Raw genomic sequence first — 16,735 nt, forward strand, 5'->3', positions numbered from 1 at the left:
GCTGGATTCCAGGGTATAGAGGAGCTGCCCCACAAGCACACACATGGCTTGTTTTATTTTGTGGGATAACCTGGATGTGTCTAACAGCAGGTCCCTGACCCACAGACAGCCCAGGAACCAGGGGCTGGATGCTGTCTTCTCCTACAGCAGAAGCAAAGGAAGGAGCTGGAAACTTTGTAGGCTTATTTCTGAGATGGTTTGGTGTCCACATCTTCCTTCTGGGATCCAAGACATGATTTGGTTTTTTGCGGACGCTTGCGATTCCTCTACTCTGGAATTTCTTCAGGCCCAGCCAGCCTTGCTCAGTCCTCAAGTTCCTGTGACAGGTTTAGTGATGAAGACCATTTAGTTTTGGAGAGGTGATGCTCTTTGGCCAAAGGCACTCCCAGACTGTGAAAACAGCAGTGTCCAAGAGCTTCCCCAGCAAAGAGTGGGCAAAGGCAAGGGCGATGACTTAAATGGGACACCAGTATCCCACTTCCAGTTCTACCACTGTTTTTTAGCCTGGACACCACATAGATTTTGTCAAGACACCTAAAATTAATAGAAATGTGGTACTTTTGTGTCACAGCGCAGAAAGAGATGGTTTTTCCCCCTTATTCCTGCAGAGGAATAACATCACTTCTATCCAGAGTGGGAGATGCATACTGCAAGGACCTCCCAATGTACCACAACAAACAGAGCAGGAAATAGGAAATGGGTGAGTACCTAACCTAAAATACAGAAATACTTGTTATGAAAACTCTATTTACTTAGTAATTCCAAAGCTGCCTCATTCCATCAAAAGCAAACAAACAATTTCAAGGATTTATTGCAAGAGCTACTACAAAACAATAAAAACCCCCTCTGCAAATACTCAGTCCTCCTTAGCTGTCCAGCTCTGTTCTTCCAAGTTACATCTGCCTCTACAGCCCAGCTAAGTTTTCTTGGCCTCTTCATTCCCTTCCAGTTCCATCATCCACCCTGTGATGTTGCCCTTCTTGTTTTTCCTGGATTTGCAGTACCAGCAGAAGAGAGCAAGGGCCAGGAGAAGGATCAGAACCAGTGGTAAGTATAAGATGAAGTTCAGCAGTGGTGGGGATGAGCAGATCCTAGACACAACAGTTGACTCTGGAGGAAAAAAGAAAGAAAAAGTGAGGCCTCAAGCTAGTTCGAGTTTCTCACTCCTAAGTGCTATTTTCTTAACACTTTTCCCTCCATCTTCAACAGCTACCAATTTTTAAGAATTCATACAGGCTACCTGAGGAGAAGAGGGAGAGAAACCAGGTAATTTGCCTCAATTTCTTGTCTGGGGAGGTCAGATAAGGCCCTGGCTTGTTCATCTAAAAGATCCCAACAGAAACAGCCCAGTTCTTCTGCAAACCCATTTCAGACTGGACTCAGTAAGGACAAGCAATACACCCTGCCTGACACCAGTGACAGTGGGGTGAGGTAGAAGTCTGTCAGAGGCTGCACCACTGAGCAAGATGGGATAAGAGGAAAGCTAAGGAAACCAGATTAAGAGCTCCCTGTCCCCCCCCAGACATCTACCCCCCTCCCTGTTACAGCTGATCTGCTATCATATTTCATCCCTACTGAGCTGCAGGCAGCTGTGAGCACCATCCTCACCCCTGGCAGCTCCTGCAGAGCAGCTCCCAGCTGAGGTGGAGGCTGCTGGGTACTTCAAAGATACCTGCATCACTGGAGGAACACACATGCACACACATGGCCACCCCTCCAAAAAAAAAAAAAATTTTGAAAGAGAGAGAAAAAGAAAAACCACCCAGCTAATCTTTTGCCTTTTGTGAAAACCATGCAAAGCACTTGGCAAAACACTTATTCAAAAATTGGAGGAGAATTTACTACCAGTTACTGAGCAATTTTAGCAATGGTTACTCCACCAGTAATGGGCAACAAGAGGTAGAGGGAGCTGATGAAGGAGAAATCTTGCAAGCTAGAGAGCTGTGATGGATTACAGCAGTAACACAACAGCAGGGGGGATGAAGTGCTGTCAGTCCCTCTCTGTGCAATTAAATCCAGATTAGCTCTGCTGTAGGTGCAAAATGATGAGAGCAGGACCCATGCCTGGCTGTGGGCACAGGGGAGGGCTCTGCAGGGTCACTCTTTCCATGCTGGTCAGCTCTGGGAATTGCTGCAGAAGCCATAACTCGTGTAGGCACCCAGGCTGGCTTCAGGCATGACAGCTCCAGAGATGAAGGTGAGTACAAGTGCAAGATCCTCTCAGCTGGGTTCATCATGATTGATTTCACAGTTTATATTTTTTCCTCCACATGGGTCATCTGAGCCTCCTATCTTCCCAAAGCAGCAACAACTCCTGCCTATTACCTTCCTAAAAATGCTGCGTGCACCTGAAACCTTTGTTTTTATTTACTTAAACTTCTGCAATGCAGAATCCAGTCCTACCTTTGCACCCAGCATGCACCCCCACTCACCCCAAAGCAATCAGAGGCTGTTTTCAGAGACCTCAGTCTAGACAGAGAAGTCACACCAAGAATTTTCCCCCCAAAACATGTAGGTTCTGGCCCCAGCATGGCTATGGGGAGACGGGCCACGCAGGGGGATCAACCCCGGGCACCTGGCGGCGTTACCTGGAGGGATGGTGGTGAGCTGGGTGTACCCTGAGCATGCCAAGGCTTGCACGGCCCAGTCCTTCCCCTGGCTCTGCTGCTGCCATTCCTGCAGCTGGCAGTAATAGGCCCCGGCATCTCCCCTCTCCACGCTGCTCAGCGTCAGGCTGAAGTCGCCAGCGGAGCGGCGGCGGAGGTACAGCCTGGCTGCCAGGCGCTCCTCGGGGTACTCCACGGTGCCGTCGTGCTGGAGGGCCAGCAGGGCGCTGTCACGGCCACTGCTGCTCACCTGGAACCAGGTGGCCGAGAGCTGTGAGCCGGGCAGGGGGGCACCCTGCAGCCGGCAGGGCAGCGTCGCCTCCTCGCCCTCCCTCGCCGACAGGCTGTGGTTGGTTTTGTCCATCTGCAGCTCGCGCACTGGGGGAGAGCGAAGCAGAAAGATGTTGCGGTGTTGTACAGCTGTGAAAACACTTCAGTTGCGCCCACAGGCTGACAGGAGCCTTCTGGAGCAAAGTGTGAGGGATTGGAATGCCCTCCCACAAGCCCCTTGCTCCTGTGGACTCATTCTCCCTGGGGTGTCGTGTCCCCACCTTGCCCATCATCTCTGCTCCCCTGCACAGTAATACTTCCTATCCCCTCCAAATAAGTGATAAAGGCATCTTTTGGACCAAAAGCTATTTAGGAAGCTCGAATTCTCTGATGCACTTTATTTATGGCTGAAGTGAGGCTGAAAGAGAGAAGAACTGAGCCAGGGAGATCCATTATGCACCCCAGAGGTACAGTGATTAAGGTGGGAGACGTTGAACCTCCAGTCTTGTTCCTTAGCAGCAATGTGCTGCAGGGTAAGGAAAACCAATTGTTTTCCTTCAGGATGCTCATGAGCATGAGGTAAGGACAACTTTTCTATTCACAGTATTGTACAACCACCCAAGTGCACCAGGTGTCGGAGGGAAAAGAAAAAGGCCACAATTGACTTTGTTATGAAGCATTCGACTACATCTGCCAGTAGCAAAAATAGCAGCTCAGTTGGTTTGGGAGGATGTGGTAAATCTTCCTAATTCCCTATTTCCCTTTGAGAGGCACTGACAACTCTTGCATCCCTAAGCCTGTGATCCAGCACAGGAGCTGCTACTTTTCCCAAGCCCTGCCAGCTTAGGAGGGGCTTGGCAGGGGCCTGTCATCAGTTGATCCAACCTTCCCCAGCAGCACCTATACAAGGGATAACACCTGCTCACCTGAGGGTTTGAACTTCAGCGTGGTCCTTCCCGATGTTCCCTCTCCAAGCTTGTACCAGCCATCCACCAGCCAGAGCCATTCCTCTACCACACAGTAGTACCTGCCCCGGTCTCCAAGGTTTGCAGACAGAATCTGCAGCTGGAATATGTTGCTGGACACCCTGTGGCTCAGGAACCGTGACTTCTGTGCAGGAGAGCTGAATTCAGACCCATATTCCAGTATGCCACTGTAGTTGGCCCTGAGGATTTGCAGGGGCGTTGCACCTGCCAGAGGAGGCAGGAGGTACCAGGTAACAGCAAACTGTGAATTATTCTGGGCAAACACAATCCTGCACTCAATGGCTGCATTACCGCTGGCAATTTCCACAGAGCTGTCTGTCGTAGCAACCTGAAGCTTGCTTTCTAAAATGGAGAAACAAAACAATCATGCCAGATGCAGCTGCCAATACAGGGACGCTGACAAGGAGAGGAACAAAGCTGTCCTGAGAGAAACACACTGCAAGAGGAGTAAAGAAGAGGGTGCACAGTGGACAAAGGCTCATTAGGGGATGCTGAAGCAGAGGGTGGAGGAAGGAGGGAAAGAGCAAATCCTCACACCCTCGTTCAAACACTAGCAGGGAATCACAGCTGGGTGTCACTGGGCAGGAAAGTAGCAGAGGAAGCGCCTTGGAGACCATGGAGCAGGAATGGGGGATGGAGGCAGCCATTGTGCTGGAGCTTAGAGGCAAAGCCTCTGTCTGAAGCAAATGTGTCTGTCTACCACTGCTCCCATCAGCAGGCTCACACATACGTGACAAAACCAGCCCACGGCTTTGCAGACTGTGAACAAGTGTCTTTTGTGGCAGAGAGACTACAGAGCCTCTGTGTGTTTCACTAACAGTTGCTACCTCAGGTGTTTGCTGTGGTTATTAATCCAAAAGCACACGACAGAGTCCTGCACACCCTCTGTGATCACACCCAGTGATTGTTCAATGCTGTGCAGCTGAGGAGAGCAGAGGGATGGTGCTGCCTGCAGCTCTGCCCTTGGCAGAGGGAAATTCTGATCCTGAGATGTCTGTGCTGCTCCTGCTTTGAGGGAACCTCTTCCCACAGCACATCACCTGTGGCTGGAACCTCTCCAGCAGTGAAAAGGCTGAAAATCTGTATCTTTAAAGGTCCTCCAGCCACCTGCGCTTCCCCTTCATTCAGTCAGGGGAAGGAATACACACAGGTATGCACTCTTGAGAAATTACTCAGCAGGAAACACCTTCAGGGCTTTAAGGGACTGTAGGCTGAGTTTCCATTCTTTCACTTTCCTTGCATATGAGCTGAGCAGCAGAACACCCTCTGCCACAGAGGCTGGGGACAACTGAGCTCCCTTAAGGCTCAGCTCCTGAGTGTTGGTTTGGGGACAAGCAGCAGACAAGACACTGAGATGGTCCCTCAGAATGTCTCAGACCCCTGCCCTTGGCCACAGGCTCAGCAGGGCACTCTCCTTTCCAGTCCTCTCCCAAGGGATGTGATGGCAGCAGATTGTGGAGAGGGCTTTGAGACAGGAGAGAGCTGTGGCTTCTCCCACAGGGGCTGAGGGGGAAGTGGGACACTGCAGCAAAAAGCTAGCACATTTCCCCTTCCTTCAAGCATTTTTTTCCTCAAAACTCAAGCAATCCACCTTCAGAGGCCTCCACTGTCTCTCTTGAGACTGGTCAAGGCAAAATAATCTTTCATGGATGTCCCTCCCATCTGAAGATGATCTGTAGACCACTCCTAAAGCACCAACTGACATCTTGTAAACAAAGTGCTGAAGCAAAATGTCAAGAATTCCAGTATCTCTGCAGGCTCCAGCTATAAGGTTTTATATGAGGAGAAGCAGGCTGGTGATTTGCATGATTTGCAGCATCATTTTCTGCAGCTTCTTCTCAGCCCTGTTCCTGCCTGAGCTGGCTTCCTCCCCAGACTTCCCTACTTTCCCAAATATCCTCCACTGGCTCGTGCTGCCTTTCCAAGAGAGGTGGCACTAGAGCCAGCAGGAACCTCCCACTGTACATCACCCTCTCCCAGTTCCCACCATCTTTACGGTGTTGCAGTCCCCAGCAGCAGCTGCAACACATTTGGAGCCAAATGTTGTAGCCTCATGCTGCTACCATCTCCTCTGTGTAGATGCTCTGCAATTATACCTGCTCATCTTAATGCCATTTACACTAGAGATATGCACTCAAAGATGCTGATTACTGTCACCCCTTCACCTCCCTGCCACCCTGCCAGTGGTTGTAGCTTCAGTGTTTAACAGAGCATCCCAGCAGTCAGCTCCACAGGGGTGAGGTATTGGTAACAGTGGGACAGGAGAGAGCATCAGAGAAAAGAGCCCAGACAGGGTAGGAAATGCATTAGCTTACACTACAGCAAACCCATCAGTTAAAATACATGAAAAATGCATAATTTCAGTTCGCTGGGTTGTGATTCTGAAAATCCGAGGATTTTAGAGGAAGGAGCACTTACTGCAAGAAAAAAAAAAAAGTGCAAGAACTCTCCTTTGCTGGCAGAACAGACACGAGGGCAGAAAAACCAAACCAGCCCATATTTTCACGGCTGCCTCCAGAGGCTCAGGGGCTCTGGCCAGGACACACCCTGCAGTTCCTGCAGCAGCCCCAGCTGTGAGCAGAGCACGCTGACACCGTGGTGCTGTCAGAAGCAGGAGCATGGCAGGGTGGCTTGGGGGGCTGGGGTCTGCTTGCAACATCTCTCTTCCATAAGAGGATGAAGCTCCCAGCAGGATGAAGCTCCCAGCAGGATGCTGGCAGGAGGGATGGCAGCGCAGGCCCTGCCTGCAGGGGTGCCCATAAAAGGGAAGCCCGGGCAGGGCCCCAGCTGCGCAGCCCAGCTGTGCCCAGAGAATAGGATGGGCAGGAGAGACCTCCCCACCGAGTCCCTGGCACCCTGAGGCTCAGTGCTGGCTGCCAGCCCGGCAGAGAGGCCTGCTGCTCTCTCAGCATACCTTCAATATTCTGCTCAGGGAACACAGACATACCCTAGCATCAGCTTCAGGGGCTGCTCTCTCTCTACTGCTTCCCAGAAGCTCATACCATGGGGTGTACTTCGCACTCCAAACATTTAGCTGTGCATCTTGGGGGGCACTGCTTCTTTCCAGAAAGCAGGCTTAAAATCCTAGCAGCAAGGCTGATCCCTATATGCTTTGTGTAATCTGCCAGTAAATATACTGCCACTTGCCAACACCAAATTTGCCTCCAAGGTTTTGTCAGGTGCTGAGGAAGCACTAGAACAGCAGCACCATCTCCTGCAGTCCTGGGAGGAGACCCTGCTAGGGACACCCCAGACATCAGTGGCCCTGGTTGCCCCTGGTCACATTTGATGGATTTAAAGTTGCAGGAGAGACCTCTGCTGAAGGCTCTGCTTACCTGGCAGCACCACTTTTATTCCCACGGCATTGGAGCTGGTGCTGGCTGCTGACTGCCCCAGGGGCAGGCTGTTCCTCCTCCAGACCTCCACCTCACACTGGTACGTCCCTTCATTGGCAGGCAAGGCACTGTGGATGTGCAGCCTGAAGGAGGTGCCAGTCTTCGCCAGCTGGGCTTTCCCCTGGAAGTGTGGCTGTGCTGGCCCCCAGAGCACAGTGCCATTGGGAAAGACCTGGACCAGTTCGTGTGAGGGACCCGTGGGTGGGCTGGGCTGGAAAAGCCACCGCACAGACAGTGGCACCTCCTCCAGGGCGTAGCTGGCGTCCACTTGGCAGAAGAGCTCAAAACTCTGCCCGTAACTGACGGAGGCAGTTCGGCTTCTCAGCGTGGCGTGCAGACCGAGACCTGCTCGGGAGGAGAGAGCCTTGGCAAGGGACACAAGTCCTGCCCTGTGCCACCTCACCACCACCCTTCCCATGCAGCCCCAGGCACTGCAGGGCCATGGCACCAGCAATGCTGCTGCTCCTCTGCCAGTACCACTCTCCACTTGGTTGCACCGTGCTCTGCCAACCCAATGCAGCCCCTGGCCCTCTCCCACCTGCCACTTCCCCACCCTCAATTTCCCAGAAAACTCTGAGTACCTTCTTTTCCAGGGTTCCCAGACCCACACCGGAGGAGCCAGGGATCCTCTGCTGATGCTGCTGTCCTATTTGCTGCTTCCCTCCACCCTCCACAAAAACTTAACAATTCCTCTGGCCTCAACGGTGCTCTCAGGCAGCCAGCCCAGCAACAAGAAAGGAAAATCGCCCTAAATCACAGCCAAAAGCTGCCTCTCCATAAAGGCACCCAAGAAGGAAGGACGTGGTCACTGCACACCCTGGAGATTAGCAGCTCTGCACTCAGAGAAGAGGGCAGGAGAAGCAATCGGGGCCAGCACCAGGGGTGAATCTCTGATAAATACCACCACACAATTCAGCAAGTAGCTTTGTAGAACTAATTACTGCAAGTAATTATCCTACTAGAACAGATATTTTGCATTCAGGCTTAAGGAGACAGGCCTGCTGAGCAAGATACTGCCCTTCAGGTCTCCAAGCGTTTTAGCCGTTGTCTCCTACTGCTCTCTCCCAAAATACACCATGGAGGACTCTGGCATCCTGGTAGAAATAGGGAAACTGAAGCACTGCAGGGCTAAGTGATCAGCCCTAGGTCACCCTGCAGCAGAGCTCAGAGCACAGCAGGCCTGTGTGCTCACCCACTTCTCCAGCACTGCCTCCAGCCCAGAAACAGGGATGGCTGAACTCACCCATGGAGCTGACTGTCACTGCTGCCTCCCCCTTCCCTGTCCAGCTCCGGCCTCGGGACCACTGCGTTGCTTCGCACCTGTACTGCCCACCATCATCCTCGAGCGCGCTGGGGATCACCAGGGTGAACGTGCCGGAGCTCTCCTTCTGCAGCCGAAGGCTCCCCCGAGCCCTCCCGTCCTGGTAGGCGCTGCCCAGGCTCAGGCTGCCGTCCTGCTCCATGGTGGCCACCAGCACCCTGTGCCCCGGGCGCTGCGGTGGCAGGTGCCACCACCGCAGGGACACGGGGCCGGTGGCGCCCTGCACCTCACAGCGCAGGATCAGGGGCTCTCCCGCCGTCACCCGGGGGGTGCTGCTGGACACGGCCAGGCGCATGCGGCTCTCTGCAAACGACAGATACCACCCTGGGACGCTGGGATACCAGGAACAGCCAGAGATACTGCAGCGTTAAATGGAAAGACTAGATAAATCTTGATGTTGGAAAAGGAAAGGAGTTGGGGAATTGCCTGGAATTTTCAACCAGACTTTCCCTATACATTTGGAGAAGGCTTTGTGGTTGCGGTTTTTTGTTTTGTTTTGGGAGTTTTTTCTGGTTTATGTCTTTCTTGGGACATGATACATAAAGAATTAGCTTAAAAACAGAGTACCAGCAGGCAGGTCCTGCTACATCAGAATAACCATTATCTAGCTATGACAAGGAAACCGAGAGCCTCCTACACACTTTTCTTAGAGTGGTTTCTCACAAATAATCCATCCAAAACAGTGAGAGTGTCCTGATGGAAATGGTAATGATCCCCCTCCCCAGACGTACATCTTCTGCTGGGTTTTCCTGTGATTTTCAGGATTAGCAGCAGATGTTGCTCACAGTTTCCAGTACCAAAGATGCAGGAGGACCCAGACTCCTCAGAATTCTACCTATTTGCCCCAAAACCTACTGTGAAGAGACTGGACTAAAGGTTTACACTTTGTTGACAGCTACTGTGTCTGTTATGCTAATATGTGCTAAAGCAAATGCTTTTCCCATTATCTATCAAAAATTATGGCATATTTGCACTCTTGCTGTCCTTGTCAAGAAGAGGCCAGACCTAAAGCATTCCCCAGTCAAGGATCCTGCAGACTTTACCCAGAAGAGCAGCTATTAGGATTTACTAACCTATTGGCTTCACGTCGACTTGTATGCCTGATGACACAACAGTCTGGATGCTGTGCAAGTCCCCAGGAGTCTTCATTTCTGACACAGAGCACTGATATGTACCCTTGTCCTTCAGCCCCACCTCAGAGATGGTGAGGACATAAATTGTGTTGCTTGGCTTGAATGCTCGGAGCTGTCCCAGCTTGGCTCTCTCCTCGTATTCTTCCTCGCAAATCAATACCCCATGGGGGTCAACCCTGGCCACTTCCGTGTCATTGAGGAGCCAGATCACTTTAAAGTTGCTGTTCTTTGGGGCTTCCAGCACACAAGTGAGCTGCAAGGTGTCCCCTTCGGAAAGGGAGGGCTCAGCAGCAGCGATGTCCACGGAGAGGTCACTGCCTGTGGGCAACCAAAAACAAGGAGGGTGGTGGGTGGCCCTGCCCATGCTGCCCTCCTGCCTGGCAGCACCAATGGCCTTGCAGAGGGCAACAGGAGGGAATTATCTGTTAAAATGTGGGGTTTTTTTCATAAGAAAAGTGGTCATGATGGAAAACTTTGACCCTGGGGAGAGGGTTGCCAGCTCTGGGCACTAAACAGCAGTTTTAGGTGGAGGAGGTGCCAGAGCCCTGGGGAGCTGAGCTCCCCCCTTAGGAGCAGATAAACCCGACAGAGCAGAGCATTCACTGGGACAGCCTTTGGCTACAGCCTCCCCCTGCTCAGCTCAGGCATCCAAACTCAGGGCTGCCCTAACACAGAGGCGTCAGCTTTTGCAGGTGCTGCTCTGTCTCACCTCCTGGAGCTGTTTTACCTCATGGAACACCTATCCTGTAAGCCAAAGAGTGGCACAAAGGGGTTTTATCACAGTGGTGGTTTTAACTCTGCTGCTTGTGGTAGAAAAAGGCGTGCGAAGGGCTGGCAATCAAGTGGCTTGTCTGAATCTACTGTGGCTGTTCCTGCATGGTGAAATCCTCAGTGGCTACTGTGGGTTGTGGTCAAGAGATGCTCTCCAAGCTGGAGAGGACTTGGGTGAAGTTCCTACAGAAAGCAGAAATGTCAAGACTTGTCACATCATGACAGGGTAAGAAGGAAGAAAGAGAAGGTGGATCCTGACCCCCATACCAACGAGCATGAGGTGCTGAGCAAAGAAGGCAGTGACAGGGGAAACCTAAAGTCATCTTCCCCTTAGCAGACCCCCTTGGGCAGTCAGCTGTGTCTGAGGTAGGAACCCCACCTCTGGGTCCTATGATACCATCCACCTTCCTCACTGGGATTCAACACCCCTGGTTCCTGGCATCAGCCTGGCTGGACAGTGGCTGCAAGCAGGAGACCCACTGGGTACCCCAAACCCCTTTGCCATGACCCCACAAAGCACTGGCTTGGCCAAAAACCTGGAGGAAGGACTAAGCCCTCATTCCCTGGCTCACACCACTGTCCCTGGGTCACAGTGGTGGCCCCTGAGTCTCAGAACAAGGGAAAGGTTATGTCCTGTAGTTTGGAAGTAAAACAGAGCAGCTCCCAGACCACAACTGGAAGGGCTCAAATAATTTATTGAAAGCACAGTACCCTGTGAATTTAAACATTGGTTCATAAACAGTTTGTGAACAGGAATCCCAGCTGCTGCAGATATGTTTGGCATTCCTAAATATTTGCTGCAGAGTTTATAGAAACCACTGGAGCAGTTAGCCATGGTCAGAGTGGTCGATGGCTCTCGGAGTGACAGGGTGCTCAGCCCTGGGTTCCCCCACTGGGTGCCAGAGGAAGAAACCAGCCCTGCAAATTTGATGGAGGGCTCGCACACCCACTGCTGTCTCACCATGGCAATACCAGGAGCACCAACACTGTCACTATAAAGTCCTCTCACCACCATCACCTCCCTTCTACCTTTAACAGTTACCACAGGACAAATACCAAATTCTGACAAGTTTTCTAAATGAACTGGTGAAATCCACACACTACCAGTCATGACAAGCCCTCTTCAACAAAAGGATGCACAGAAGTGCACTGACTGCCATTGCTGCCCAAGCAGCAGCAGACTTGGAAAGCCTTTGCTGCAAACAGTGCACAAGGAGGGGAATAAAGCTTTTGCCAGTCAGACAGGTTTCAGGAAACAAGGTGACAAGAGACCACACTTCCCTCCCCCTCCTCCTGGTACCTTGCTCCCCTGAGCCACGTATGGAGTGCTTAGTTCTCACCCATCTGTTTCTTTGGTTTCCTGCTCTGACTCACCACCCTCCCACGAGACATCAGTTCCCCTCACTGCCCCAGCTCTGCTCTGTAGCCTCCTCCACACGCCCTGAGGTGTGGGGACAGGGTACACCACCTCCACAGGCAGAGTTTCAGTAGGAGACTTGCTCCAATTTTACTGCACACTATGTTAAAGGACACCAACTAGCCACAACCTTGTCTTGGCTGCTTTCAGCTAAAGCTTACTGGTGAGAGAGAGAGATTCTCTCTTCTCCTGGGCACAGCTACTCACACGCATCTGGAGGAAGAGCAGGGTGAGGGACTGCAGCCAGCAAAGGCTTGTGGCTGGAGGGATGCTCAGAGGAAAGGCCCAATAACCAGCAGCACCAGTTGCTCTGGAAACAGCAGGCTGGTGGCAGCAGGAGCAGACAAGCCACCCCCAACAAGAGCCATGCAGCACACACACAGGCCATCCCTGTGTCCCTCCCTGCCTGTGCTGAGGCACAGTGAGGAGCAGCTGACTTTTTTAAGGCCACGAGAGCCTCGAGGCAGTGTAACAACTCTGTTTTCCACCCTGGAGTTTAGCACTGCCAAGGATCCAGGCCGCTGTGGACACACGCTGTGCCCTCTGCTAACACCTCACAGGGGTCTCTGAGGCTGTGGGCTTGCTGCTGGCATCGGGAATTCAGCTGCATGAACAGCAAAGCACCAACAGCTCCTGAACCAGGGGCTGCCATGACCCTGAGCTCAGCCCAGCCCATCCCCTCAGTGTCCAGCCAGACCCACCAGTGTGTCCCTGGGCTTCGGCAGAGGCAGGTGAAGGGGCACTGAAATCTGCTGCTGTAGAGGCTGGAATGCACAGGGGAGTTGGAGCCAACAGGTGAGTTTGTAAAGGCCTTACCCTGGCCCAAAACTGCCAGCCGAGTCCTCTCTGTCTGACGGCGGGAGATGTCCTTCCATGTCTTGTCAGGATCCTCAATCCACTCGGCTGCCTCACAGTACAGCTGCCCCTGGTCAGATGGCTTCACTTCCCTGAAGATGAGCTTGTACGTGGTGTTCCCAACCTTGTTCAGCTGCACATCCCCCTCCAGAAACCTCTGCTCATAAGAGGGCCCTGGCTTCAGGATGAAGTCCTTGGAGAGGGTGAGGATCTCCTTGGCATGGTGCTCTCCTGCTCCCTGAAGAAGGTACCAGCCAACTGAGAGATGGGTGTGCTGGGCAGTGGACTTGGACACCTCACAGGTCAGCTCCACCGCATCCCCTTCCATGTGACTGAGGGCCTGGGGTGCCAAGGAAGCCGAGAGTGTATCTGGAATCACTGAGCAGAGGGAGAAACACAGAATCACAGAATATCCTGAGTTAAAAGAGACCCACAAGAATCACTGACTCCAGCTCATGTCCCTCCATAGGACAACTCCCAAGAAACTGCAACCAGAGCCTAAGGGATCTGACAGCACAGGAGAAAAATCTGCAGCTGACTGACAAGCTTCCATCACTTTGTGTTGAGGTGTGAAGTGACTAAAATCTCAGCAAACAAGAAAAACAGTGAATCTCTTGACAGTGCCCTCTTCAAAGTACACTCAGTATTAATCAGGCAACCCCAAGGAGATTAGAATCCATCCATCCTCTCACTATCCCAAACGTAGACTGGTGCAACACCAAGATGAAGGAGAAAACAGGGCTGAACAACAAGTTGAAGTACCATATCACCATGTAGATTCAGTGGGCTCACAGTGAGGTCTTTATATCTCCACCCCACTGCCTTCCCTCCCCAGTGGTCTGCAAGAGCTGCTACCTCCCTCCATCTGTGGGTATCCCACTTGGGTCAATTCCCACACCCTGACCTGAGAAGACAACAACAGTTAATGCACAGAGCATGGAAACTCCTTCCTCCCTATGTGCTCAGCTGCAACACGCTGTGTCTGTGCCAGGAGCTGAAGTCAGGCCATGGGAGAGCAGAGGCTTCCTTTCCTTCCCCTTGCTCTGGCTGGGAGGCAATAACCAGGGAACATGCAAGGGGATATATCTGGGTGTGGGAATCCAGGGCTTCCCTCTGGCTGCCCTGGCAGGTCTGGGACCCCGGCAGGGGGTCAGGAACCCCCCTGGACAGAGCCCCGAGAGACACTGTCTGTGATCTCTGTCCATGGAAAAGAGTTTTCAATCTTACAGGATGAATTACAAGCTTTGAGTGTTTGATAAGAGTAATAATTAAGTGTGACACGGGTGCAAAAGTAAAATTTTAGATTTCTAGATTAGGGGTTCAGAGGGGACAAGATGGAGGAATTGGGTGTGTCTTGTCCTTTTCCTCCTTCTTCATGCCCTCCATGTTTCACTGTAGTGTTGGCATTTTTCTATTGGTTTAGGCTGGGGACACACTGTTCAACGTAGATGATAGATATTGGCACATTATTGTAAATATAGTACACGTAGTTTCTGGTATATAATGTTTGTAACATCCCACTGAGGGCAGAGCCCCACACGCTGCCCTGCAGGACAGACCTGCGGCAGGGCAGCAGAACATGTTAGAGATAAACAGAATAAACAACCTTGAAACCAGCACAGACGAATTATGGCTTCTTCTTTGGCAACGGGGCAGAAAGACAGAGACTTTCTACAATCTCGGAATCACCTATACCCACAGATTCCGACATCTGGGCATGCCTACCTCAGCCCCACTCATCCTCCCTGTCCCCAGCTGTCCCTCTGACAGATGAGATGTCCCTGTGGGGACACAGAGACCTGCCCCACAGGGAGCAGGGCTCTCATGCAGGACCCACCCGTGAGGTTGGTCTTGGCGCTGTAGCTGCCGAAGTACCTCTCGTCGGTGTTGGGCGTGTGGCACTCGTACTGGCCGGCGTCGCGGTCCTGCAGCTCGGTGATGTGCAGCAGCACGGCGTCCCCCTGCAGCCGCTCCACGAAGATGCCGCGGCCGCGCACGCGCTGCGTGTAGATGGCGTAGGGGAACGAGGGGTCCACGGTGCTGACGATCTGCACCTCCCGCTCGGGGGCCGAGGGCAGGTAGATGGACCACTGGAAGTTCTGCTCGGCCGGGCCCTGGTAGCCGCTCACCTTGCACCACAGGGTGACGTGGGACCCCCTCACGCGGTAGAGGGGTCCCTCCTGGACAGTCACCACCCGCTGGCCAGCGGTCAGACCTGTTGGCACACATGGTGTGCAGTTACAAGAACAAGCCCTGTGACAACAGAGTCCTGAACTTTCTTGTCTCCTGCCACTCTGGGGGTCACACGACAGAGACCAGAGCATCGTGGCCAGGGGGTTGCCAAGCCCGTTCTTGCCTGAAGAGCCTCTCTCAGGCAGCATTGCAGAGGAAGCAGCAACCAGGCTGAGATCACTGGAGGAAGCTTGTGGTGTGTTAAAATGAAGAGGGCCAAGCTCTCAGGTCCTGCACAAAGTGTGGGGGACAGGGAGCAAGGGTGCAGAGCTGATCACTGCCAGAGGCGGAGATGCAACGCAGAAGCTGAGGCACACGGGACAGTGGAGGTCAGCAGCAGGCTGGCTGCTGCAGAGACGCTCCAGAGGCAGAAACAGAGGAAAGCACAGGACAGGGGGTTAGCAAGAACTCCTCTGAAGGCAGGGGACACCAGGAAGCATCAGGAGCTCTTTCCATTTCTGCTTGCAGAGGGTCTGGGGATTGCCACTCACAGACCCTCCCCCTTTCCATACAGCTCCCAGCAGTGACATTCACTTAGCACGTGCACCAAGCAGAATGCCCACAGGACATGGGCCCTGGGTCAAAAAACCCCATGGTGGCCAGGGAAGAGAGATGGTGGCAGGGCTGCATAGGAAACCTTCAGAAATTCCCTCTCAATGGGAGAGGGAGTGAGGTAACGCCCTCCACACTGCAATCAGCCACTCAATGGGGACGTGTATGTCCCCTCACTGAAACCCTCTTGAGGTCTGGGCTCTCATTTTGGAGTGAAAACACAGTGCAGAAGGAGCACATGCTGGTGAATCTCTTCTCATGGCGACTGAGCCAGAGCAGCTCTGGCTGAGCCCCCCATGCCCTGCTTTCCCCACAGCACTTCCAAGAAAGCTCCGGCCACTGGGCAGGGCACTCACCCAGGAGGAGGAAGAGGAAGGCAGCTGCCAGGCACTGTGCCAGCCCCATGGGAATCTGCTCTGCTTGGATCCTCTCCCAGAGGGGTGGTGATGGGTTCTCATGGGCGATGGCGACAGCCACGCCGCTATTTAGAAAGTGGCTGGGAGGAAACTGTCTGTCAGTGGTGGTTTCCTCTGCTTAGAACGGCAGGGAGAAGTTACAAAGCAGGGTGCATCAGCAAAGTAACACCCTCTGGGAGGTGACAGCCTCCGCCCTGTCCCCAGGCCACCTGGGCAAGTATGACAATGCCCAAAGCCCCTTCTGCCACTGTGCCCATGCCAGATGCCCACCTGTGGGCACCTACCTGGCTGTGGCTTTGCTGTCCTACAGCAGCTCATGGGATAAACCTCTGTCTCACTCCTTCCCCCTTTACTGTATAGAGTAGCTTGCTCCCTGCTAACAGTGAGGAGGGGACAAGGGGCTGGATTCCAGGAAGGGATGGAAGCATATTTCTAGGGCTGAAGGTTGTCCAGCTATTTATTTCCTATGGCTGCAGACAGCAGCATGATGCCTTAGGTACAGGCTAGGGTGGCACAGTGATCCTGGCAGATGGCTGATCAAGCTCTGCCTCGGGGTGCAGTGGGGCATCCCTCCCACAGCACCCCCACCAGCCCATCCACTACACGGTCAGGAGAATCATAGCAGCCAGTCCAGCCAGCATGTTGGCTCCTGAAGGGTCACCACAGAGCCAGGAATTGGCCAGGAACTCTATCCTGTGTGCACATCCCATGGATGTGGGAGACCCTGGCCCAACACTCCTGGCAGGAGCAATGAGACCATAGGGAGGTGAGCTGGAGGGCT

At 53.0% G+C, this 16,735-nt stretch overlaps 1 protein-coding gene across 2 annotated transcripts; it reads right to left on the reverse strand.

The window, feature by feature from the left end:
* Positions 1–793: 793 nt before the first annotated feature.
* Positions 794–16,325, reverse strand: CD101 (CD101 molecule). 2 transcript variants are annotated; one of them, XM_030263420.4, is made up of 9 exons: positions 15,895–16,319; positions 14,592–14,969; positions 12,716–13,132; positions 9,652–10,029; positions 8,501–8,881; positions 7,198–7,602; positions 3,803–4,204; positions 2,589–2,984; positions 794–1,110 (listed from the first exon to the last, which is right to left on the reverse strand). In XM_030263420.4, the coding sequence occupies exons 1-9, from the start codon at positions 15,941–15,943 to the stop codon at positions 917–919; spliced, it is 3,000 nt and encodes a 999-aa protein (XP_030119280.4). In that variant the 5' UTR covers positions 15,944–16,319; the 3' UTR covers positions 794–916. The 2 variants fall into 2 exon arrangements, with proteins under 2 accessions (XP_030119280.4, XP_030119284.4); XM_030263424.4 differs by having other exon boundaries at positions 927–1,110; positions 2,857–2,984; positions 15,895–16,325.
* Between the last annotated feature and the right edge of the window lie 410 nt (positions 16,326–16,735).

The sequence above is a fragment of the Taeniopygia guttata genome, chromosome 1 (genome assembly GCF_048771995.1).
Source record: "Taeniopygia guttata chromosome 1, bTaeGut7.mat, whole genome shotgun sequence".
In the NCBI taxonomy this organism is placed as follows: Eukaryota; Metazoa; Chordata; class Aves; order Passeriformes; family Estrildidae; genus Taeniopygia; species Taeniopygia guttata.

Bases quoted from the DNA above. Each gene is read 5' to 3' on its own strand.
- CD101 (XM_030263420.4), bottom strand. From the start codon at position 15,943: ATGGGGCTGGCACAGTGCCTGGCAGCTGCCTTCCTCTTCCTCCTCCTG. The intron at 7,603-8,500 runs GTGAGTTCAGCC...CCTCCCGAGCAG, and splicing joins AGTGACAGTCAGCTCCATGG to GTCTCGGTCTGCACGCCACG. The intron at 1,111-2,588 runs GTAACGCCGCCA...TTTTTCCTCCAG, and splicing joins GCTCACCACCATCCCTCCAG to AGTCAACTGTTGTGTCTAGG.